Below are 21,824 nucleotides of genomic sequence, written 5' to 3' on the forward strand. Positions count from 1 at the left end.
ACCTGCAACCAATAATTAATTCACTTTAAAAGATTTCACTCCTAAATTAAGCAAGAAAATGTAAAGCTAACTGTGGTATATAAAGAGATAAGCAAACCTGTTCACTGTTAAGAATATTTGCTTTATCCATCATAAAACAAAACTGGATACAATATATTCCCACTTTATTAGGAATTGCTTTATCCCTAAATTAGAAAGAAAGAGATAAAATTATTCACAACTTTTAAATAACTGGGGAAGGAATTCACAACATCAAAAATTTCTGTCCCTTCCCCAAAAAGAAAATACAAAAAGAGAATTACTACTATTACATTAGCCTTCATTTAGCAAATATTTCTTACAGTATTAGAGTTAATCTCAGGTTCCTCTTCCCTGGACATTCCACAAAATATCAAGAAACCAGGCACTGGGTGTGGCAAAGTTGAAAGAATAGGAATGTAATGTTCACAAAAAATGCTGAATTATATGTGAAGTCAATTTTGCTTCAATTTTACGTAACAAATTTCCAACTCATCGTTTTATATTTTGAAATTTAGGATATGCTGATCTTTTTATGTTGTTTCTATATTCCAAATAGTTAACTTTACAAGGCATTTACTGTGGTTTAATTATCAGTCAAGAATTTAGTGCCTAATAAGAGGTACACTTACTAGCTTGTTTTGATCAAAATTAATCATAATGAAAATATGAATGACATTTTATGGTTATACTTTGCCTGGCATGTGCAATCCGGCTGATGATTTCTATGGTGGCTTTTACATGTCATTTACAGTCTAAAAATACTGGCATAATGTAGCAAAAAGAACAAAGGCTTTGAATGAATACAAATGTGAATTAAAATCCCAGAAGTGTAACATATATGTAACTTTGGAGAAAATTGCTTAACCTTTCTCTAAACCATGTTTTTTCCAAGAGAATAAAACAGAATACTGCTTCCAATAGCATACCTACGCTTCCTGATGAAGACAGCCATATTTCAAGATATTTGCTTAAAGATGTTTGAGAGATAACAAGCAAAAAGTGAAAAATAACTCAGCAGGATGAAAAAATATCATGGAAATCCTGGAAAGTGAGTTTTACATTTAAGGATGCTTTATTCTTGGGGACATATCCTAAGATACCGAGGTAAACCTAAAGCAACCAGACTCCTAATGGATAAGAACTCAGTTTTGAATTATCTCAATCTCTGAAACTGGACTGAATAATAACAGACTGCTAGTGGCCCAATGAACAGAAAGAAGCAAATGTAAACCCTACTGGAGAAAGGCAACAGCTGAGATTTCAAATTATTTCTATAAATATTCATAAATAAAAGGATAAAAAAAACCAACCCACACACACACAAAAGAAACAACCAGGTACATGAGGAGGCCAGGAAACTAGAATGAAAACCAACAAAAACAAATATAAATCCAAAAAAACTCTAAACAAACTTTGGTTACTATTTAGGATAAAAAAAACCCCGTAAGACTGAGAATACCAACACAGCACTGTACCTTAAGAAAAAAGTTAACTAAAAATACCAAACAGAAAATGATGATTGAAAGATTTAACAGCAAATCAGATACCACTGAATAGAGATTAGTTAATTGAAGGTAGTTTGGAATAAAATATCTAGAATGAAGAGAAACAAAAGAATGGCGAAGAGTGAGATTACTGGGAGGACTACTATGCATGTAATTAATAGTTGCTAGAAAAGGGAGAGAAAAGGAAAGAGGTAGATGCATATTTGGTGAAATAATGGCATACAATTTTTAAAAAACTGAACAAAGACCACGAAATGAAAGCCTATAAAAACCAAGCAGGATAAATAAAAAGATATTGAAATACATGTATGATGTTGCAAAACTGCTAGAAAACAAAAATCAAACCAACCAAAAAGGGGAAATGATTACTTTTCAACATATTAACAAGACTGATAGCTAATTTATCAACAGAAATGACAGGGTAGTGAATGATGGTTTGAAAGTATTTCAAGAAAAAAAACTGCCAACCTAGAAAATCATATCCAAGAAAAATATCCTTCAAGAATGACAGTGAAAAAATATATTTTCAGGAAAAAAGATGAGATAATTCATCACTAGCACATGTGCACTAGAGGAAATTCTAAAAGAAGTTCCTCAGATAAAAAATGATCCCGGATGGAAGCCAAGCTGAAGATTAACAGAAAGGATAAGTTAGTAAATCTAAATGACCACTGGCTATATCAAACAATAATGCCTTGATAGATAGGTTTAACATACATAACAACAGAAGCATGTAAGGTGGGAGAGGGAAAATGGAGCTTACATGTTCTAAGATTCATGCACTGTCCCAAGAAGGTATAAAATGCAAATAGTCATTACCCACTGGTATGTCAATGATGGATGTTGTAATCTCAAAAAAGTTACTTAAGAGAATCATACAATTGTATAACTACCCACTTGATAAGGAGTAGAAAACAATTCAACACACTTAATAAATTAAACAGAAAAAGGAAGAAAGTAGGATCAAAGAAAAAACAGTAAGACAGGTACAAAAGCGTATGTTCTGGTAATTATATTTAAGATCTAAATTTAAAAGACAGATTATTTCAAAAAACAAGTGTGCCATTTAGAACCACTTAAATTATAAAGTACCGTACAAAAGTAATGAAAAAAAGCCATTTTATGCAAACACTAAGATATACTTTGATATACTGTTATTAAAGTACACTTTAAGATAAAAAAATTACTAGAGTAAAAGATTAATACTTTGTAATGATATCTGCTTCAATATGCCAGGAAAATATAATAATATAAGTCTGTACGTAAATAAGATACCCTCAAATATATAAACAATGGCAGAACTAAGAGGGAAAACAGACAAATCCACACTCATACTCACTGCTTAAAAAAGCATACAGAAAAACTTAAAATGATTAGCAAATTTTGAACTACTAAACATAAAAAACGCTTTGCTTCAAAAGCAGTATACATTACTTTATAGTACAGATGGAGTATTTATAAAAATTGCACACAGTTCAAAAACAACTCAATTAATTTCAAAAGATTGAAATTATATGGGGTAGGCACTATGACCACAGTGGAATTAATCTATAAATCAATAACAAAAAAAGAATAAGAAAACGTCACATTTAGAAATTAAATACTATATATCTGAATGAACCTGGGTAGAAGATGAAATCACAATGAAAATTTCTAAAAAGCTAAAGTTCGCTCTTTGAAAAGACTTACAAAATTGAAATATCTTGGTACTATTAATCAGCAACAAAAGGATAATACAATAAAAACTGTGAATAGTAATTTTGAAAAATTAGATAAAGTTGACAAATTCTTAGAAAATTACAAGTTATCAAAACTGAAGAAAGACAACACAGGAAATACAAATAGGCCTGTAACTGCTGAATTCAAAGAAACTGAATCTTAATTACAACCTTCCTCCCCCAAAGTCCAGGCTCAGGGTTTCACTGATGAAATCTACCAAACATTTAAGGAAGTAATAATGACATTATTACATAAGATCTCCCACAGAATAAACAAGACTTAGGGACCACTTCTTCCAGTTAATTGTGTGAGGTATACATGATGACTTAGACATCAAACCTGAAAAGAATATGTAAGAAATTTAATGCAGGCAACTTTTACTCATTAATATAGATGAAAAAAAAATCACAAAATATTAGCAAAAGAAATCTACCAATACCTAAGATGTAATACATTATGATAAAATCAGGTTTATTCCAGTAATGTAAGGTTGGCTGAACAAACATTCAGAAAACTAATGTACTGTAATTCACCACATTAAAAAAGAAAGGAAAAATATCACATATTATTACCTCAATATATAATGCGATTTAATGGCAATTCATAATAAATAAAAATTCTTTTAGTAATAATTAGAAATGATCAGTCTGATAAAGATGCCTAGCAAAAGAAAAACTCTAAAGCAAACATCAAACTTATGGGTGAAATGCTGAAACACTCCCTTTGGACTGGGAATGAGATTAAGATGATCACACTCACCACATCTATTTAACATTTCTCTGCAAATTCAAGCCAGTGCAGGACGCCAAGAAAAATAAAATGCATAAAAGACTGGAAAGTAGTAAGCCTATCATTACTTATAGACATAAGTGTGCCAATATTATTTTATTGTTGTTCAATTATAGTTGTCCTCATTTTCCCCCTATTGCTCTCCCCTGCCCACTACCCCTCCCACATTCAATTGTCCCCTTGTTGTCCTTGTCCATGAGTCTTTTATACATAAAATCCCAAAGAATCTACAAATAAAATTGGAAATAAAGAAGGTTAACAAACATGCTACCTACAAAGTGAATATATACAAATCAACTGGATTTCTATAACTAACAAATTTAAAAATTTTAAAGGACACCATTTACAACAGCCATCAAAAATATCATCTCTAGGCATTATGCTAAGTGGAATAAGTCAGACAGAGAGACAAATACTATTACTTCACTTTTATATGTCAAATCTAAAAACACCAAACTCAAAGATACAGAAAACTGATTGGTGGTTGCCAGAGGTGAGTGGTGGGACGTGGGCAAAATGACTGATGGTTGTCAAAAGGTCCAAATCCCAGTTATAAGATAACTAAGTTATGGGGATACAATATATATAACTTGGTGACCATAGTTAATAACACTGTACTGTCTTGGAAAGTTGCTGAGCCAGTAGATCTTAGAAATTCTCAGAATAAAAAAAATTTATAGCTCTGTGAGGGGACGAATGTTAACTAAACTTATTGTGGTAATTATTTTGCAATATATACATACATAAACCATTCTTTGTACACCTTAAACCAAACACTGTTATACGTCATTATATCTAAATAAAACTGAAAAAATCAGCTATCTAGAAATTAATCTAAAAGAAAAGACATATGAGACTTCGATTAAAAAAAAATCACTAGATGTTGTAAGATAAATTTAAACACAGGGATATGCCATATTTATGTATTGCAATATGTCTCCAAATTTCTAAACAAAATTCAAACAGGTTTTATTATTTAAATTGTTTTTGTTACTTGAAACTGATATGCTAATTCTAAAATTAGTATGGGAAAATAAAGGACCAAGATACTCCCGAAGAACAACAAGGTTAGAGGACTCATTCCACAGGACACCAGACTTATCAAAAAATATGGTAGAGCAAAATATATCACCTAGACCAAGTAATCCAAATAGGGAGTCCAGAGACACACTTATACATGGGTACATGATTTATAATAAAGATAGCATTGTGGAAAAATGATCTTTTCAATAATGTAGGGACAAATACACATATGAGGTCTGCCCAGAAAATATCTAGCCATGTAATATGAAAAATAGAGGCATTTAATGAAAATACAAGGTACAAGAAACATTGTACATATAGGACAATGACACCTCAGTCCCCTTCAAAGTAGGCACTTTGGGACCTCACACAGTTCTCCCGGCGTCTCTCCCACTTTTCAAAACACTCTGCAAAATCCTTTTTTGGAATCACCATCAGCTTTCCCATTGTATTTTCCTGAATCTCATCAACAGTTTGAAATCTCTTCTCTTTCAAAGGTGATTTTAATTTTCGGAAAAGCCAGAAGTCACAGGGTCCCAAATCTGAGATTAGGGGGGCTGAGTCACCTGGGTGATTTGATATTTTGCCAAAAAACTCTGCAGGAGACACGAGGCATGAGCTGGTGCACTGCCATGATGAATCTACCAATCACCAGCTGCCCATAGCTGTGGCTGTTTTCATCATACTGCATCTCTCAACCAACGAAGAACATTGAGGGAGTACTCCTTATTAATTGGCCTGGAGGGCTGTACTAGTGGTGGACAACACCTTCCCAATTAAAAAACTCAGTTAACATAGTCTTGATCTTGCTGTGACTTTTCTGTGCCTTCTTTGGACATGGAGAACCAGGTGACTTCCATTGGGATGACTGGGCCTCTGTTTCTGGATCATAGCTGTAGACCCACCATTCATCTCTGGTTATGACTATCTTGAGGAAATCTAGTTCACTGTTTAGTAATTGCAGCATGATGTTCCTTCTGCTCTGATAGCAGAAGTTGTGGAACAAATTTTGCAATTTTGACGTTTCACGCCCAGATCCTGCATCAAAATCTCGGACACAGTAGTTTTTGGAACCTTCCGATTAGCTCCTAGTTCTACAACTGTTAGTCGTTAATCTTTGTTGACTGCAGCCTGTACACATTCAGCATTCTCAGGTGTTCTGCTTGTTGCAGGTCTTCCAGAACATGAATCACTTTCAACAGATTCTCAACTATCTTTAAAGTATTTGTGCTACACTTTTATTTGCCCTCATTGCATTATCCCTGAAAGCCTTCTTAATCATCTAACAGTTTCCACGGAGGAATGATCGAGCTTATCACAAAATTTAACACATTCATTGTTCTACTCACTCAGTCATTTTGAATGGAATGGCCACACAGTACACATACTCACTCAACGGTGTCTACCACCCCCTGACTAGTACAGTGAAGTCATTGTTCATGCATGGGCATTCCAGACCACTCTACCTGGCTGCCAGGTTACACTGGTGTCACACAAACCATTCTCTTATATTAAGAATAGCTTTTTCTAGACAGACCTCGTGTACACACACACATAATAAATACACAATGTAATAAAAAGTTAACATAGTAGATCTAAAGGTCTGCTGGCAAGGCTGACCCTTGGCTGGCATTTATAAACTAGATTTGAGAAAGGTTCCCACTATTACCTTGTAAGAGTGACTAACAATGCCTAAACTGTTTCTCCAAATGATACAGTTTATGCTAAACCTTTGCTTTCCTTCTGGGAATCTGGAATTCTGGTACATACTAGGCAGAGGCTGCCTATGTGACCAGGCTCCCCTATAAAAACCCTGGGTACTGAGTCTCTAATGAGATTACCTGGTTGATAACATTTCCTATGTGTTATCATCACCATATTTTTCGGACTATAAGATGCATGGATCCATAAGACGTACCTAGGTTTTAGAGGAGGAAAATAGGGAAAAAAAACCCGCTCCACCACTGCCACCCTCCTCAGCAAGCCAGGTAAGTTACATTAGAACTCTAAGATGCACACCCATTTTCCTCCCAAATTTGGGGGTGGGAGGAGTGCGTCTTACAGTCCGAAAGATACAGTAACTTGTTGCTGAGGAATTAATCATGTCCTGTGACTCCATGGGACAGAACCCTTGGAAACTGAAGTGTTTTCCCTTGGACATTGCTCCTTGCACCTATGCCCTTTTCTGATTTTTGCTTTTATCCTTTTGTTTTAATAAATCATAGTCATGAGTATGAACATATATATGCCAAGTCCTGTGAGTCCTCCATCATCAAATTCATGAGATGGACCCGGGAACCCCCCAAACAATTATAAAGTAGAATTCCTTCATGACCTAAATGTAGAGAAATAATTCTTAAGACCGCAACGAGTGCTACATATAAAGGAGAGGATCAACAAACTTGATTATGTATCAATAAAAATTAAGAACATCTGCTCAAGATATCATGAAGAAAATGCAAAAGCAAGCCATGGAAGGGGCAAACATATCTAACAAAAGGCTTATACTCATAATATATAAAGAACTGCTACAAATTAATATGAAAAAACCCAACAGAAAAATTGGTAAGCCACAAACAGGCACTTCACAAAAGGTTATCAAAATGGCCAATAAATAGATGATAAAAAAAGAAATACAAATTAAAACTAAATGTAATGCCAGTACAAAGCCACCAGAAGATTAAAACTGAAAATACTGATAAATCCAAATGTTGGGGAAAATATGGAGCAATGGCAACTGTCATACACTGCTGGCAAAAGTATAAATTAACATAAACACTACGGATAACTGTTTGGCAGCAGCTCAAAAAGATAAACAGATACATAATGTTTGACCCAGCTACTACACAGCAATGAATGAACAAATTTAGAGCTACAAGTCACATAATAGATTAACCTTACAATGTTGAGTGAAAGAAAGAAGCTTTACACAAAAGAATACAGTATGTTTAAAGTTAAAGCATGAGTACAACTAAACTAGAGAATTTAGGGATGTATGCTTGGATAATAGAACTGAAGAAAACCAAGTCAGGAGAGGGGTTATTTTGTGTGTGTCTACACAAGTGTGTGTATGCAAAAAATAACTGGGAGGGGCACAGGTGGGGCTTCAATGGTACTGGCAATCCCCTACTTCCTGATTTCAGTAGTGGCAGCACAGACATTCACTTTGGGAGAAATCATAAAGCTGAATCTTTTTTTAACATTATAAACTTTCTATTTCTGTTTTTTAAAAGGTTAAAAAAGTAATATATGTAGAAAAGCGATATATGTAGAACACCAAATATAGTGCCTAACACATACTAGGAACTCAAGTATTTTCATTCATCCAAATATACCTAATATTTGGAAATATACTTTATACATACATATAAAAATAATATGTATAACTGACAGTACATGTGATTTACTTTTATTGAGGTGAAATTCACGTAACGTAAAATTTTAGCCTGTACACTCCATTGGCATTTAGCACATATACATTGTTGTGTAACCACAAGCTCTATGTAGTTTTAAAAAGTGATTATTTTCAAAAGATTTACTAAAATGTTCCTTAAACTGATGCCCTAGAATGATAAAATAAGATTCAATTACCACTACCGCATTAAACAGATTCATACACTGAAAGACAATTTAGTATACTGAAGAGAAGGGAGTGTGTCCTTCCTAGGGTGTCTAAATCAGTCCCATGCAATACCATGAGAATATCTAAAAGAACTAAGGCAATGGTTCAAAGTACAGATGAAGGATAGTTGCTGGCACCAAGTATTTTGTTACTTGTCAGTCACAAGATAATAAAAGAGTATTCAGAAACATATATAACTATCTGAGATAACTTTGAGAGAACAAGTACATATTCAGAGGATCTTTTTTTTTTTTATCCTCACCCAAGGATATATATTCAACTTGAGAGAGAGAGAGAGTGAGAGGGTGAGAGAGGGACATCAATAATAGGTTGCCTCCCGTACACACGCTGACTGGGGATCAAACCCACACCCTAGGTATATTTTCCTGACTGGGGATTGAACCCGCAACCGTATGGTGTACAGCAGGGGTTCCCAACCCCTGGGCTGCAGACCACTACCAGTCAGCAGCCTGTTAGGAACTGGGCTGCAAGCAAAGCTAGCTTGAGCTCTACCTCTCGTCTCTCCCGCCATCCACAGTGGGGTTAGAGTAAGACTTACCTGAGCTCCGCCTCCGCGTCCTGTTCCCCAAACCAACCCCTGACCCCCATCTTCCATAAAACTGGTCCATGGTGACAAAAAGGCTGGGGACTGCTGGTGTATGGGACAATGCTCCAACCACCTGAGTCCCTCAGCCAGGGCTCAGAGGACCTTTTTCACTTTCTTTTTTAAAAAAATGAAAACAAAAATCATTGATCTACAACAGATTATAAAGGTTTTAAAAAACAGAAACTGGTCCTTCAATATAGTTAGTCTAAAAAAGCACTGAACTAATATAAATAAGCATTTTGATCCTACTGATGATGATTTAAAGAATTTTAAAAATAGAAGAAACCTTGGAGGAAATCCTGGGAAGATGGCGAGAGTAGAAAGTAACAGGAATCTAAACAACTGTACTGGCAGAATGTGTCTGATATAATTATTTTGGAACTCTGGAGGCTATTGAAGGCTGGCAAATTCCAGCAAACTGGAAGACCTGCATGGTAAACTGAGGTTAATATTTTGGTCAATTTCAACTCTTACACAATAGCAACTATTCATCCCTCTACCCCCAGGATAGGCAGCTGTGCATATGTTCCAGGAAAGAACCCTATCCTTCACTTGTCAGGTGTACGTCCACTGATTGCTGCCTGTGATCACAGAGGTGCAAAACAAAAATGTATGAAGCTACTGTTCCTACAGAAAACCCCATTGTTGTAAGCCCCATGTCCTCTACCTGAAGTGACTTCCAGGGAGATTTAAAGGGCCAGTACCCATTCCTTAACCCCTTCCCCCATTTATTTTTTGTTTCCCATTTTTGGGGAGCCAGACATTAAAAAACAACTGCATATATGGGAATATTAGAAAATGACCACACATGTTCAGGAAAAGGCTCAGAAGACCTTAAGTATGTATTTAAGGATGACTTTGGCAAGAAATAGCCCACAACAATAAAAAATTGAAAACAGTAACAAAATCCATCAAACCCTAGTTACGGCAGAGAATCTCCATTGCAGAGCTACCACAGTATTAGATTCAGATGTCTAGATTTTAACAACAACAACAACAAAAATCACAATGCAAACAAACAGAAAAGTATGGGTCATTTAAAGGAAAAAAAAAGTAACCAGAAACTGTTCCTGAAAAACACCAGATGGCAAATATGCTAGACAAGGACTCATAAAATGACCGGCTCACAGATGCTCAAACAACTAAAGGAAGGTGTGGAGAAAGTAAAAACAATGAAAAATAAAAATAAAAAGATGCATGAAAATATCAATAGAGATAGAAAATCTGAAAAGAAACCAAAGACAAATTCTGCAGCTGAAAATTTCACTACAGGTATGCAAATGTAGATTTAAACTGGTAAAAGAAAGGGTTAGCAAACTTGAAGACAATGGATATTCTCAAGTTTGAGGAAGAGGAAAAATCAGAAAAAAAGTGAACAGAGCCTAAGTGACCTTTTGGGACATCAGAAAGTAGACCAATATATACATTGTGGGAGTTCCAGGAGAAGAGAGAGAGAAAAGGGCAGACAGAGTATTTGGCCAAAAATTTCTTATTTTGATGAAAGACATAAATATAAATATAAATATCCAAAATGCTCAAAGAATTCCAAATAAGATGACCTCAAAAAGATACACACCAAGACACGTTATTGAACTTTTAAAGGACAGAATACAAAGGGTAGCAAGAGAGTAGAAAAATCATTACATACAAGAGATCCTCAATAAGATGATTAGATTTCTCATCAGGAAATTTGGAGGCCAGAAGCAGTGGGGCCAATGTATTCAAAGTGCTTTAAAAAAAACCCTGTCAACCAAGAATCCTATACCCAACAAAACTGTCCTTCAAAAGTGAGGGGGAAATTAAAACATTCATAGATATACAAAAGCTAAGGGAGTGCATTACCACTAGCTCTGGGAAAGAAGTGCTCAAGGGAGTCCTGCAAGGTCACATAAAAATACAGAGACAGTAGCAAAAGCCAACATGGGGAAATAAAGATCTCAAAAAAGGTAAATACACAAGCAATTGTAAATGCTAGTATTATTTTAACAATGGTTTGCAATTGTACTTTTTGTTTCCTATATGATTTAAAAGATGTTAGAAAGTACTCTGATTAATTGGTTTTGATAATTTTGAAAGCCTGTATATATATACACACACACATATCACAACAACCTTTCCCCAAACCATTTCACAAAGTTTACAAACGGGTAAAACACACGGATTCTCAAAAAACTCCCCGGAAACATACTAAGAGATACTACTATCTTCTACTTAATCATAAGTTACTTTTCTCTAGCTGAGCAGGCAAACATCATTAAGGCTGATTCACTTTGTAACAAAGTATGCATACAATATGAAATGGCTTGAGAAATACCTGAAGTAGAAGCAGCCATCTTCCTTGTCATTATCTTTTATTTTATTACAACTAAATGTTTCTGCCTAGAAAGGGAAGTATGAGAGAAGTGGGGGAAAGAGAAATCACAAACATTTAACATAGTATATTTAGGATGAGAAGTTATATCACCTTTACCCAATATGAATGCAAATCACATCTGGATTTACAAATACACAGGCACATACCTATATGTATAAATCTTTACAATGTATGCAAGATACAATAATGAGATTAGTCACAGTGGACACACATACCATTATTAAAGGGTACATAATAGATCTTTATGGTGGTGATACAATTTAAGGTAATAGTTGACTGATGGCATAAATTAAGAAAGTTAGTTTCCTAAAGAGATAATTAAAATGAACCATAAATCCTTAAAGGCACTGTTAAATTAAAACCTTCTGATACAGTTTAAGGTTTAGTTTCCAATTTCAGATTCATTTTAAATTTGCACTGTCCAGTATGGTAGTCAATAGCTACATCTGGCTACTGAGCACTTGAAATATGCTGGCCCATATTGAGATGTGGTATAAACATAAAATACATACCAAATTTCAAGACTTGGTAAGATTAAAAAAAAAAAGTAAAATCTCAAAATAAGTTTTAAAATATTCAGTTCAGCCCTTGCTGGTATGGCTTAGTTGGTTGGGACATTGTCCCATAAACCGAAAGGTCGTGGGTTCAATTCTCCATCAGGGTACATACGAGAGGCAACCGATAGATTTTTCTCTCCTACATCAATGTTTCTCACGTTTCCCCCTCTAAAATCAATAAGCATATCTTTGGGTAAGTATAAAAATAATAATAAAAGAAAAGAAAATATTTAGTTCATCTTGAAATGGAAATTTCTGATAGGTTAAAGCTACATTAAAATTAATTTTATTATTTCTTTTTACACTTTATTTTTGTATTTTATTTTATTTATCCTCACCCAGGGACAATTTTTCATTGTTTTTAGAAAGAAAGGAGGGAGGGTGGAGGAGAGGGGAAAGAGGAAGAAAGAGGGGGAGAGAAAGACAGAGAGACAGAGAGAGAAACATAGATATGAAAGAGAAACATCAATTGGTAGCCTTCTTGAAATACATGCCTCAACTAGGGATTGAACCTGCAAACTGGGTATGTGCCCTGACCGGGAAATGAACCCATGACGTTTTGGTCTATGGGATGACACTCCAAGCAACTCAGCCAAATGGACCAGCTCTTTCTCCACTTTAATTTGGCTACTAGGAAAGTTTAAATATGTGTGATTTATATTTCTATTGGACTATGCTGCTTTAGACCCTCAAATTGTTCTCACCACTCTATTCCCCGTCTCTAACATGCAATTCTTAGTCACATCTACTATCTCATTTTGTATATTATCTCTTAGTTATATTTAATGCTTTTTGCTTTGTGCCCCTGTCCTTTAGACAAGATGATTTTATAGTAAAAAGTATCTTAAAATTTTAGAAATATTACAATGTAGGCTGCTCTTTTCAATAGCATCAACACAATTTTGAAACATACTGATATATTTTTAAATCCCAAGTAATGGAGTATGTTAATTTCTAGTTCTTCAGTATATACACATTGTATTTTTATTTAAATCACATTTAACTTTAAGTTGAATTTAAGAACTATTTTTAACTTCGAAAATGCTTTCCAGGACTTACATTTGCTGGTGGTCGGTTCCCATTGTTAGAGAGCTTCCACATTTTCATGGAAATACGTGCTGGATTAATATTTTTAATGATACTATCATCTTCAGAAATAACAGTAATCATAAAATCTGTCATGGTAAACATTAAAAAATTATTTTCTTTATAGTTCAATTAATGGATTTGGCTAAATAATTGCAAAACAGTTCCTTGAATAATATCGTTTAGTTCAGCACTGTCTATACACTATAATGTTGATAAGACATCCAGGAACTTAACTCTTGTTCTTGTTTATATAAAGTAGCCTATAGTAAATATGGTTTTGTTATATATCATTTCTCATAAAGCTGCAGAACCTAATGATGATGTTAAGTGAGGGCTTACTACACAGGCATACATCAGAGATATTGCAGGTTTGGTTCCAGATCACCACAATAAAGCAAGTTACCGCACATTTTTTGGTTTCCTGAGCATATAAAAGTTATTTTTGTACTGTACTGTAGTCTATTAAGTATGCAATAACACTATATCTAAAAAAACAATGTATATAATTTTAATTAGCCTGTTTGAAAAATGGTGCCCAGAGATCGGCTTAACACAGGTTGCCACAAACCTTTAATTTGTAAAAAAGTAGTATTTGAGAGACTTATTAAAACAAACTTTGCCTATATGTCAAAGTATACAATTTGTTTAAATGTTAATAAAATTCTGATGAAGAAAATAACACTATTCTTTAATCAACATTCTCTAACAATTTGTCTATAAAACTTGCTAAACTCTGGTGCTAAATCTCTCCCAGAAATCATACATATATCTTTGTTATTAATAGTCCCTTGACTTATTTTCATAGTCTGCCATGCTGTAAGTTCTATCATGCAAGACCAAAAAGACTATCATGTAGATACTCAGCAACCTAGATTTTGGGCAACTGGTCATAAATTCATACATATGCTTTATGTATTCCAAGAATACAGTGTTTCTTTTCTTTTATGATTTTTAATAGTGTACAGTAGTTAACTATTATTACACTTAAGGGTATTATTACCCTTAAGTTTATCATCTGCAACATTCATTTGGCATCTGTTATAGTTTTTTAATCACAGGAAATAGGTCTTATCTCCCCAAACAAATTTCAAACACTTGAATATAAAAGCTATGTATATATAGGGTCCAGGACAAATAACACCCCCTTTTTATTACAAAATCATAAGCATGTAATTCTGTAATATAACAATATCACACTCAAGCACACCATATGTATGACATTTTAGGTGAAATGTTCAAATTAAAACTGTAGATTATTACACCCATATTACCCTACCAACCACGTTCAAGCAAGCGTTACTTCTGCCAGACCCTGTGTGCACTGTAATTATTAAAAATTGTTAATTTTTGAATCTAAACTTTTTGGTCTGCTTATTTTAAATACTTATATCTATGTATAAGAATTCATTCCTTCAAGAAAACAGAAGTCTTCAAGAAGATTACCTGTACAAAGCAAATATTTCCTATTGAATTGGCACCTGCTATACTACACTGAAATTATTTGCTTATTTGATTATCTTCTATTGCGTTGGCCAAAAAGTTCATTTAGTTTTTTCTGAACAATGGCTCTAGCAGTGCTTAGTTGTCTTTAACTTCACTAGAAACAATTTTGTTAGACTGTATTATGACAGCTGTCATATCAGTGTACATTTAAAAAAAACTTACCAAAATTGGTGAATTTCTGTGCAGCCATTTTAATATTGAAGATGGAAGAAGATATTCAACATTTTCAATGTATTATGCTTTATTGTTTCAAAAAAAGGTAAAAATGCAACTGAAATGCAAAAAAAAAATTGTGCAGTACATGGAGAAGGTGCTGTGACTGATCGAATGTGTCAAAAGTGGTTTGCAAAGTTTCTTCGTTCCATTGACATTTTGGCCAAATAATTCTTTGTTATGGGGCTGTTTTATGCATTGGAAGATGTTTGGCAGCACCCCTGGCCTCTATTCATTAGAAGTCAATAGGGGGAGATAGCCGACATACTTGAAATATCCAAATCAGTAAAGTTATTAGTGAAAATGAAAAATGCATCTTTTATTTTGTGGGAAAAACGTAACGGACTTTTTGGCCAACCTCATACATTATTAACTGAACTCATTGAGCACTCTTACATTCATTACTGCAACTAAGAGCCCAGTATAGTGGCTAGACACAGCACGTATTTAGTAAATGTTGGTTGTTCTGAAATATCTTTCATCATAAATTCGGATGTGATGTATTTCCATACAAATTAAATAAATCGTGGTTCTATTTTTTTAAGATAACATTGCAATACATTTAGTAGATAGAGCCCCCACAGGTCCCCTCATTTAGCAGTTCATATTTCTTTTGCAAAATGAATTACCTTAAGGTATCAGTTTATGTATGAACTTTCAGTTCATTTTATACCATTAAAGGAATGCAGGCTAGAAGAGTGAGAGAAGACATAGCTAAGTCAAATTTACTTTCCTTGTCATTTTAAAGGCTATTACATACTTGATTTTTTATCATGCTAAACATCTAAAATAAATAATTTATTCCACTAATGTAAAAGGCAAATTATCATTACAAATTTATTTTAAAACTGTGAATTACTCACCAGTGAAAGTACCCCCTGCCAAAAAGGAAGCATCTTTGTCATATTTAACATTGAGACGAACAGGTTTTTCAGGGTCTGGAAGAATCATTAACTTAATTATAGGTCCTTCTATGGTACTCTTGTTATAGATGGCTTTCACTTGAATAGTATGTTCTCCTCTAACAAGAAAAAAAATGGGGGTTTGGAGAAGGGTTCAAATTGCATTAGTTATAATCTAAAAATTCTGTGAATTTATACAAAGTTTAACTCATTTAGGAAACTACTCTTGCTCATTCTATAACCTGCCTAACACTAGATAGAAGGCTAGTTAGATCTTAACTCCAGCAAGTTATAAGGAAAACCAGTCTCTATAATACTAGTAACTATTAAACTCTTGGTTCTTACCTAGGGGCATAAACACTGAACACTCCCAAATTAGCCCTGCCCCTTTCATCTGTTTTATGTTGTTGGTTTGAAGGAGTGAGCTAAAAACAAAAAAAAATAAAATGGTAATTAGAAAATTCTAGAGATCAAATTCTTTTCCCCATTACTATTTAAAAACTTATAGTTGCACACACTTCTGACACCTACAATTTTTCTAATTTCACAAACACCGTACATTCCAAAACTGGGGTTCTGCAGCATGGCATGAAATAAATGAATATAAATATACACACACACAATGCTAAACATAGTAATTCTATGCCCACAGTTACTTCATCTTTCTCTTTGTTTACTCAAATGTGCTCCTAAATCTTTGCTGCAATAGTACCTTCATTAGAGATAACCATGCTTTCACTTTCAAGTGATTAAGAATCAGTAGCCACATTTCCTAATCATTGGTTATAAAAGACTCTCAGAATTTTTCAAATGCTTCTCTAGAAACTACAATCACACTCTTACTTGAGGTAGAAAAAGAATCAGTTTAACTCTCCAAGAAACAAACATTAAGAACAATAGTGAATTTGCCCTGGCTGCTGTGGCTCAATTGGTTGGGGCGTGGTCCTGTAAACCAAAAGGTCACAGGTTTGATTTCCGGTCACCGCACATGTCTAGGGTGTGGGTTTATTTTCTGGTCAGGGAGCATAGGAGAGGCAACTGATTGATGTTTCTCTTCCTCTCTCTCCCTTCCTTCCCTTCTCTCTAAAATCAATAAGCATGTCCTCATATGGGGGGAAAAAATAAAAATGAACAAAAGTGAATTTGTAAACTGTAGTAGCAGAAAAATCACACTCCTAAACCCTAATACTTATTTTTTACTTAATAGAACCAAAAAAGTAGATAGCTATGATATATGAAGGGAAAAAACCCAATAGTTGGTGAAGCAAAAATGAGGAGTAAGTGAATTCATCAAGTCCTATATTTGTATCTACCACATTTACCCTTTGATCCATTATCTCTCAACCCATTTTTCTCAAAGCATTTCACCTGGGTCCTAAATCCTTGTTGCTAAGCCAGAGAAGCAAATCTATTTCAGGCTGTATAACAGCAATACCGTAATCTTTTTAACAGGCTTAAGATCTCTAACCCAGACTACTTTACTATGAAAACAATTCCATGTCTTGGACCTCTTGATGTCCAGCACTATGTTTTCCTCCAAACATTACAAGGCCATATTCAAGCTTGCCCCATACCCTAGAAAGAAACCCAAGATAGGTCTAGCAGCTATGCCCAGGCCCTGGTAGGTAACTCACATGCTTTTTCTTGCTTCCCCCAGCTTGCAAGTTTCCTCAATAATACCTATACTTAACCAATACTGCAGGTCATTATATCTGCCCTTCAGTCATACCTTGTCAGTGTTACCTATTCATCCTAATCTGAAATCCAAATACTGGTATTAGGAAACACGAAACAGTCATAATCAAAGAATGTTGCCCCACTACATTACTTGAAGATGTAAACTTTACTTCCTCAAAATAATTATGAAAAAATCTCTAGGTTGATTTAAACTAAGTAATAATAAAGACTATATTTAAAAGACTATAGACTATATTAAGACTATATTTAATAGACTATATTTAAAAGAATGTGATACCTAAAGACATTAATATTAAGAATGAAATCCACTATTTTAAGTGAAAATTATTTAAGGACATTTAAAACCTACCTTTAAATTGTTAGGTTTTATGACATTTATTTTAACCTGTGGTACAGGTGCTGGATTATCCCACTGATCACAAAGTTGAACAATGAGAGGATTCTGTAATTCTCTTCCATTAATCACTGGAATAGACTGACACAGATAAAAATGCTTTAAGAAGCACTAAAACATGTCTCGAACTATTGGAGTACTATTTGTACACTTATAAAATGATCATAAAGTCTCAGTTCTATTCACAAATGGATTCTTTCATCAATTACAATACTTTTAAAAGTCATTTATACTATCAGTAACAATCCTCAAAGAAATGATTACTAGTTTGATAAAAAGGAAAAACAGCATTTGATATTACTAGCTTCTAACATATTCCTAAAAGTTATATATCAGAATCACTTCAAAGGAAAGAGAAGCTTACATTAGGTTCCCGGATTTAGCATTGGCTATTTATAGTTTAGCTCCTTTATAAATGTTCAGACCTCTGCCATTCTACATGAAGCAGTAATATACTTTTTTAGCCCTTAGTTAAATAGGACTACATTGTCTTATTTGTTTAAAACACTTCTTGCTTTCCCCCTATTTTATGTAAGGCCTGCATAATTCTGGGAATTTGCCTGCTGACCAATTAATACTGGATATATCAAAGGAAACACTGTCAAGCAAGAAACCTGTCATAAACTAGTTTATCTGTCATCTTTTTTGAAACTCACAAACCAGAAAGGATAATCTGAAACTAGGGCATAGGTATATAAACTTTTCCTAGACGATCTGCTCCTTCAGTAGTATAGTTTCATCTAGTACCATGGTCATAAGAGTTTATTTTCCTTTAGAAAAACATGTAAGCTATTACACCAACAGGTGCCCTGCTACACCGTAAGTAAATGCCAGAATTTAAACATATCAAAATTAAAATTCTAAAGTTTTAGTAAAAATCAACAAAAGTAACGGATTTGCAGAATCAGTATTTAAGACTTAACCACTTGCACAGGAAGGCATATTTAAGTTTTTAAGGGTATAATGACTTGAAATCTGGTATGTGTTTTAAAAGGAAAACATTTTTAAGTCAACAAGAGAGAACAATGAAAAAAAACAATGGGCAAAAATCAGTAACTGTTGTAAATGTAGTTTCTTTTTGCTACTTTGACTTTTATGCATGTTTGAAAATATAACATCTTCAGGTTTTGAATTATTACATTATTTTTTAACAAACAAGGATAGAGTGATGAATTAAATACTGAGGTATTAAGAATCATATTGCTTTAGGCAGTCTTGAGAGGTTCATAGCATACAGGCCTACATAAAAAGGATAGAAACATTTCAAATAAACAACCTAACACTATATCTATAACTGGAGGAACAACAAAAAGACAGCCCAGAGCAAGTAGAAGGAAGGAAATAACCAAGAGCAGAAATGAATGATATACAGACTAAAGGAACAATTCTAAGGATCAATAAATCCAGAGGCTGGTTCTTTGAAAAGATAAACAAAATAGACAAGACTTTAAGCACACTCATCAAGAAAAAAAGAGAGGACCCAAATAAACACAATCAGAAATGAAAGAGATTACAACTGATACCACAGAAATACAAAGGATTATAAGAAATTACTGTGAAGAACTATATGCCAAGAAATTTGAAAACCTAGGTGAAATGGACAAATTTCTAGAAAAATCTAATCTCCCAAAACTGAATGAAGAAGAAGCAGAAAGCCTGAACAGACCAATAATAGCTGATGAAATCAAAGCAGTAATCAAAAAACTGCCAGCACACAAAAGCCCTGGTCTGGACGATTTCACAGGAGATTTTTACAAAACAGTTATGGAAGAGCTAACCCTTATCCTTCACAGACTTCTCCAAAATATCCAAGAGGACGGGAGACGCCCAAAATCTTTTTATGAAGCCAGTATCACCCTAATCCCAAAACCAGACAAGGACACAACGAAGAAAGAAAACTACAGGCCAATATTGCTGATGAACATAGACACTAAAATCCTCAACAAAATATTGGCAAATGGCATCCAGCAACACATCACAAAGATCATACACCATGACCAAGTGGGATTCATCCCAGGGATACAAGGATGTTACAATATTCACAAATCAATAATTGTAATATATCACATAAACAATAGGAAAGACAAGAATCACATGATCATATATATAGACGCAGAAAAAGCATTTGATAAGGTACAGCACCCCTTTATGATCAAAACACTCAGCAAAGTGGGAACACAGGGAGCATCCCTCAACATAATAAAGGCCATATATGACAGACCTACAGCCAACATCATACTCAATAGACAAAAACTTAGAGCTTTCCCACTAAGATCAGGAACAAGACAAGGATGTCCGCTTTCACTACTTCTATTCAACATAGTATTGGAAGTTCTAGCCACAGCAATCAGACAAGAAGAAGAAATAAAAGGCATCCAAATTGGAAAGGAGGAAATAAAACTGTCATTGTTTCCGGATGACATGATAGTGTACATAGAAAACCCTATAGACTCCACCAAAAAAACTACCCAACCTAATAAGTAAATTTGGCAAACAGGGGGATACAAAGTAAATATTCAGAAATTAAAGGCATTCTTGTACACCAACAATGAAATATCAGAAACAAAAATCAGGGAAAAAAAATCACATTTACTATAGCAACAAAAAAAAGTACCTAGGAATAAACCTAACCAAGAAGGTAAAGATCTATACTCAGATAACTACACAACACTGAAAAAAGAAATTAAGGAAGACACAAATAAATGAAAGCGTATACCATGTTCGTGGATTAGAAGAATTAACATCATCAAAATGTTCATACTACCCAAAGCAACTTATAGATTCAATGCAATCCCTATTAAGATAGCAATGACATATTTCAGATGCAGAACAAACATTTCAAAAATTTATATGGAACCATAGATGACCCTGAATAGCCACAGCAATTTTGAGAAAAGAGGAACAAACTAGGAGGGATCACCATACCTGACAGCAAACTATATTACAAGGCCACTGTAATCAAACAATCTGATACTGGCATAAGAACAGATACATAGATCAAAGGAACAGATTAGAGAGACCAGAAATAAACCCAAGTGTCTAAGGTCAATGAATATTCAACAAAGGGGACAGAAGCATAAAACAGAGTAAAAATAGCCTCTTCAACAAATGGCACTAGGAGATCTGGACAGCTATGTGCAAAGAAATGAAAATCGACTACCAGCTTACACCATACACCAAAATAAACTCGAGATGGATAAAAGACTTAAATATAAGTCATGACACCATAGAAGTCCTAGAGGAGAACATAGGCAGGAAAATCTCAGGTATTTCACGCAGCAATATTTTCACTGATATGTCCCCTAGAGCAAGGGACATGAAAGAAAGAATAAACAAATGGGGCTTCATCAAAATAAAAAAGCTTCTGCATGGATGAAGAAAACATTAGCAAAATGAAAAGGGAACCAACTATATGGGAAATATATTTGCCAATGATACCTCAGACAAGGGTTTGATCTCCAAAATATATAAGTAACTCACAGAACTCCACTCCAGGAAGACAAACAACCCATTTAAAAAATGGGCAAAGAACCTGAACAGACACTTTTCCAAGGAGGACATACAGAGGGCCTGGAGACATATGAAGGATTCTCAGCATCACCAGCCATCAGAGAGATGCAAATTAAAACCACAATGAGATACCACTTCACACCAGTCAGAATGGCCATTATAAACAAATCAAAAAACAAGTGTTGGAGAGGATGTGGAGAAAAGGGAACCCTAGTGCACTGCTGGTGGGAATGCAGACTGGTGCAGCCACTGTGGAAAATGGTATGGAATTTCCTCAGAAAACTAAAAATGGAACTGC

The 21,824-nt window shown here is 34.3% G+C and overlaps 1 protein-coding gene across 1 annotated transcript in view; it reads right to left on the reverse strand.

The window, feature by feature from the left end:
• Positions 1-21,824, reverse strand: part of SMCHD1 (structural maintenance of chromosomes flexible hinge domain containing 1) — a 139,777-nt gene that overhangs the window by 36,281 nt on the left and 81,672 nt on the right. Inside the window, exons 30-35 of the mRNA XM_024580150.3 lie at positions 17,972-18,097; positions 16,270-16,349; positions 15,886-16,043; positions 13,277-13,392; positions 11,601-11,665; positions 98-185 (exon numbers count right to left, since the gene is read on the reverse strand). Of these exons, the coding sequence (XP_024435918.2) occupies positions 98-185; positions 11,601-11,665; positions 13,277-13,392; positions 15,886-16,043; positions 16,270-16,349; positions 17,972-18,097 (633 nt within the window). The remainder of the gene's footprint in view (positions 1-97; positions 186-11,600; positions 11,666-13,276; positions 13,393-15,885; positions 16,044-16,269; positions 16,350-17,971; positions 18,098-21,824) is intronic.

The sequence above is a fragment of the Desmodus rotundus genome, chromosome 10 (assembly GCF_022682495.2).
Source record: "Desmodus rotundus isolate HL8 chromosome 10, HLdesRot8A.1, whole genome shotgun sequence".
In the NCBI taxonomy this organism is placed as follows: Eukaryota; Metazoa; Chordata; class Mammalia; order Chiroptera; family Phyllostomidae; genus Desmodus; species Desmodus rotundus.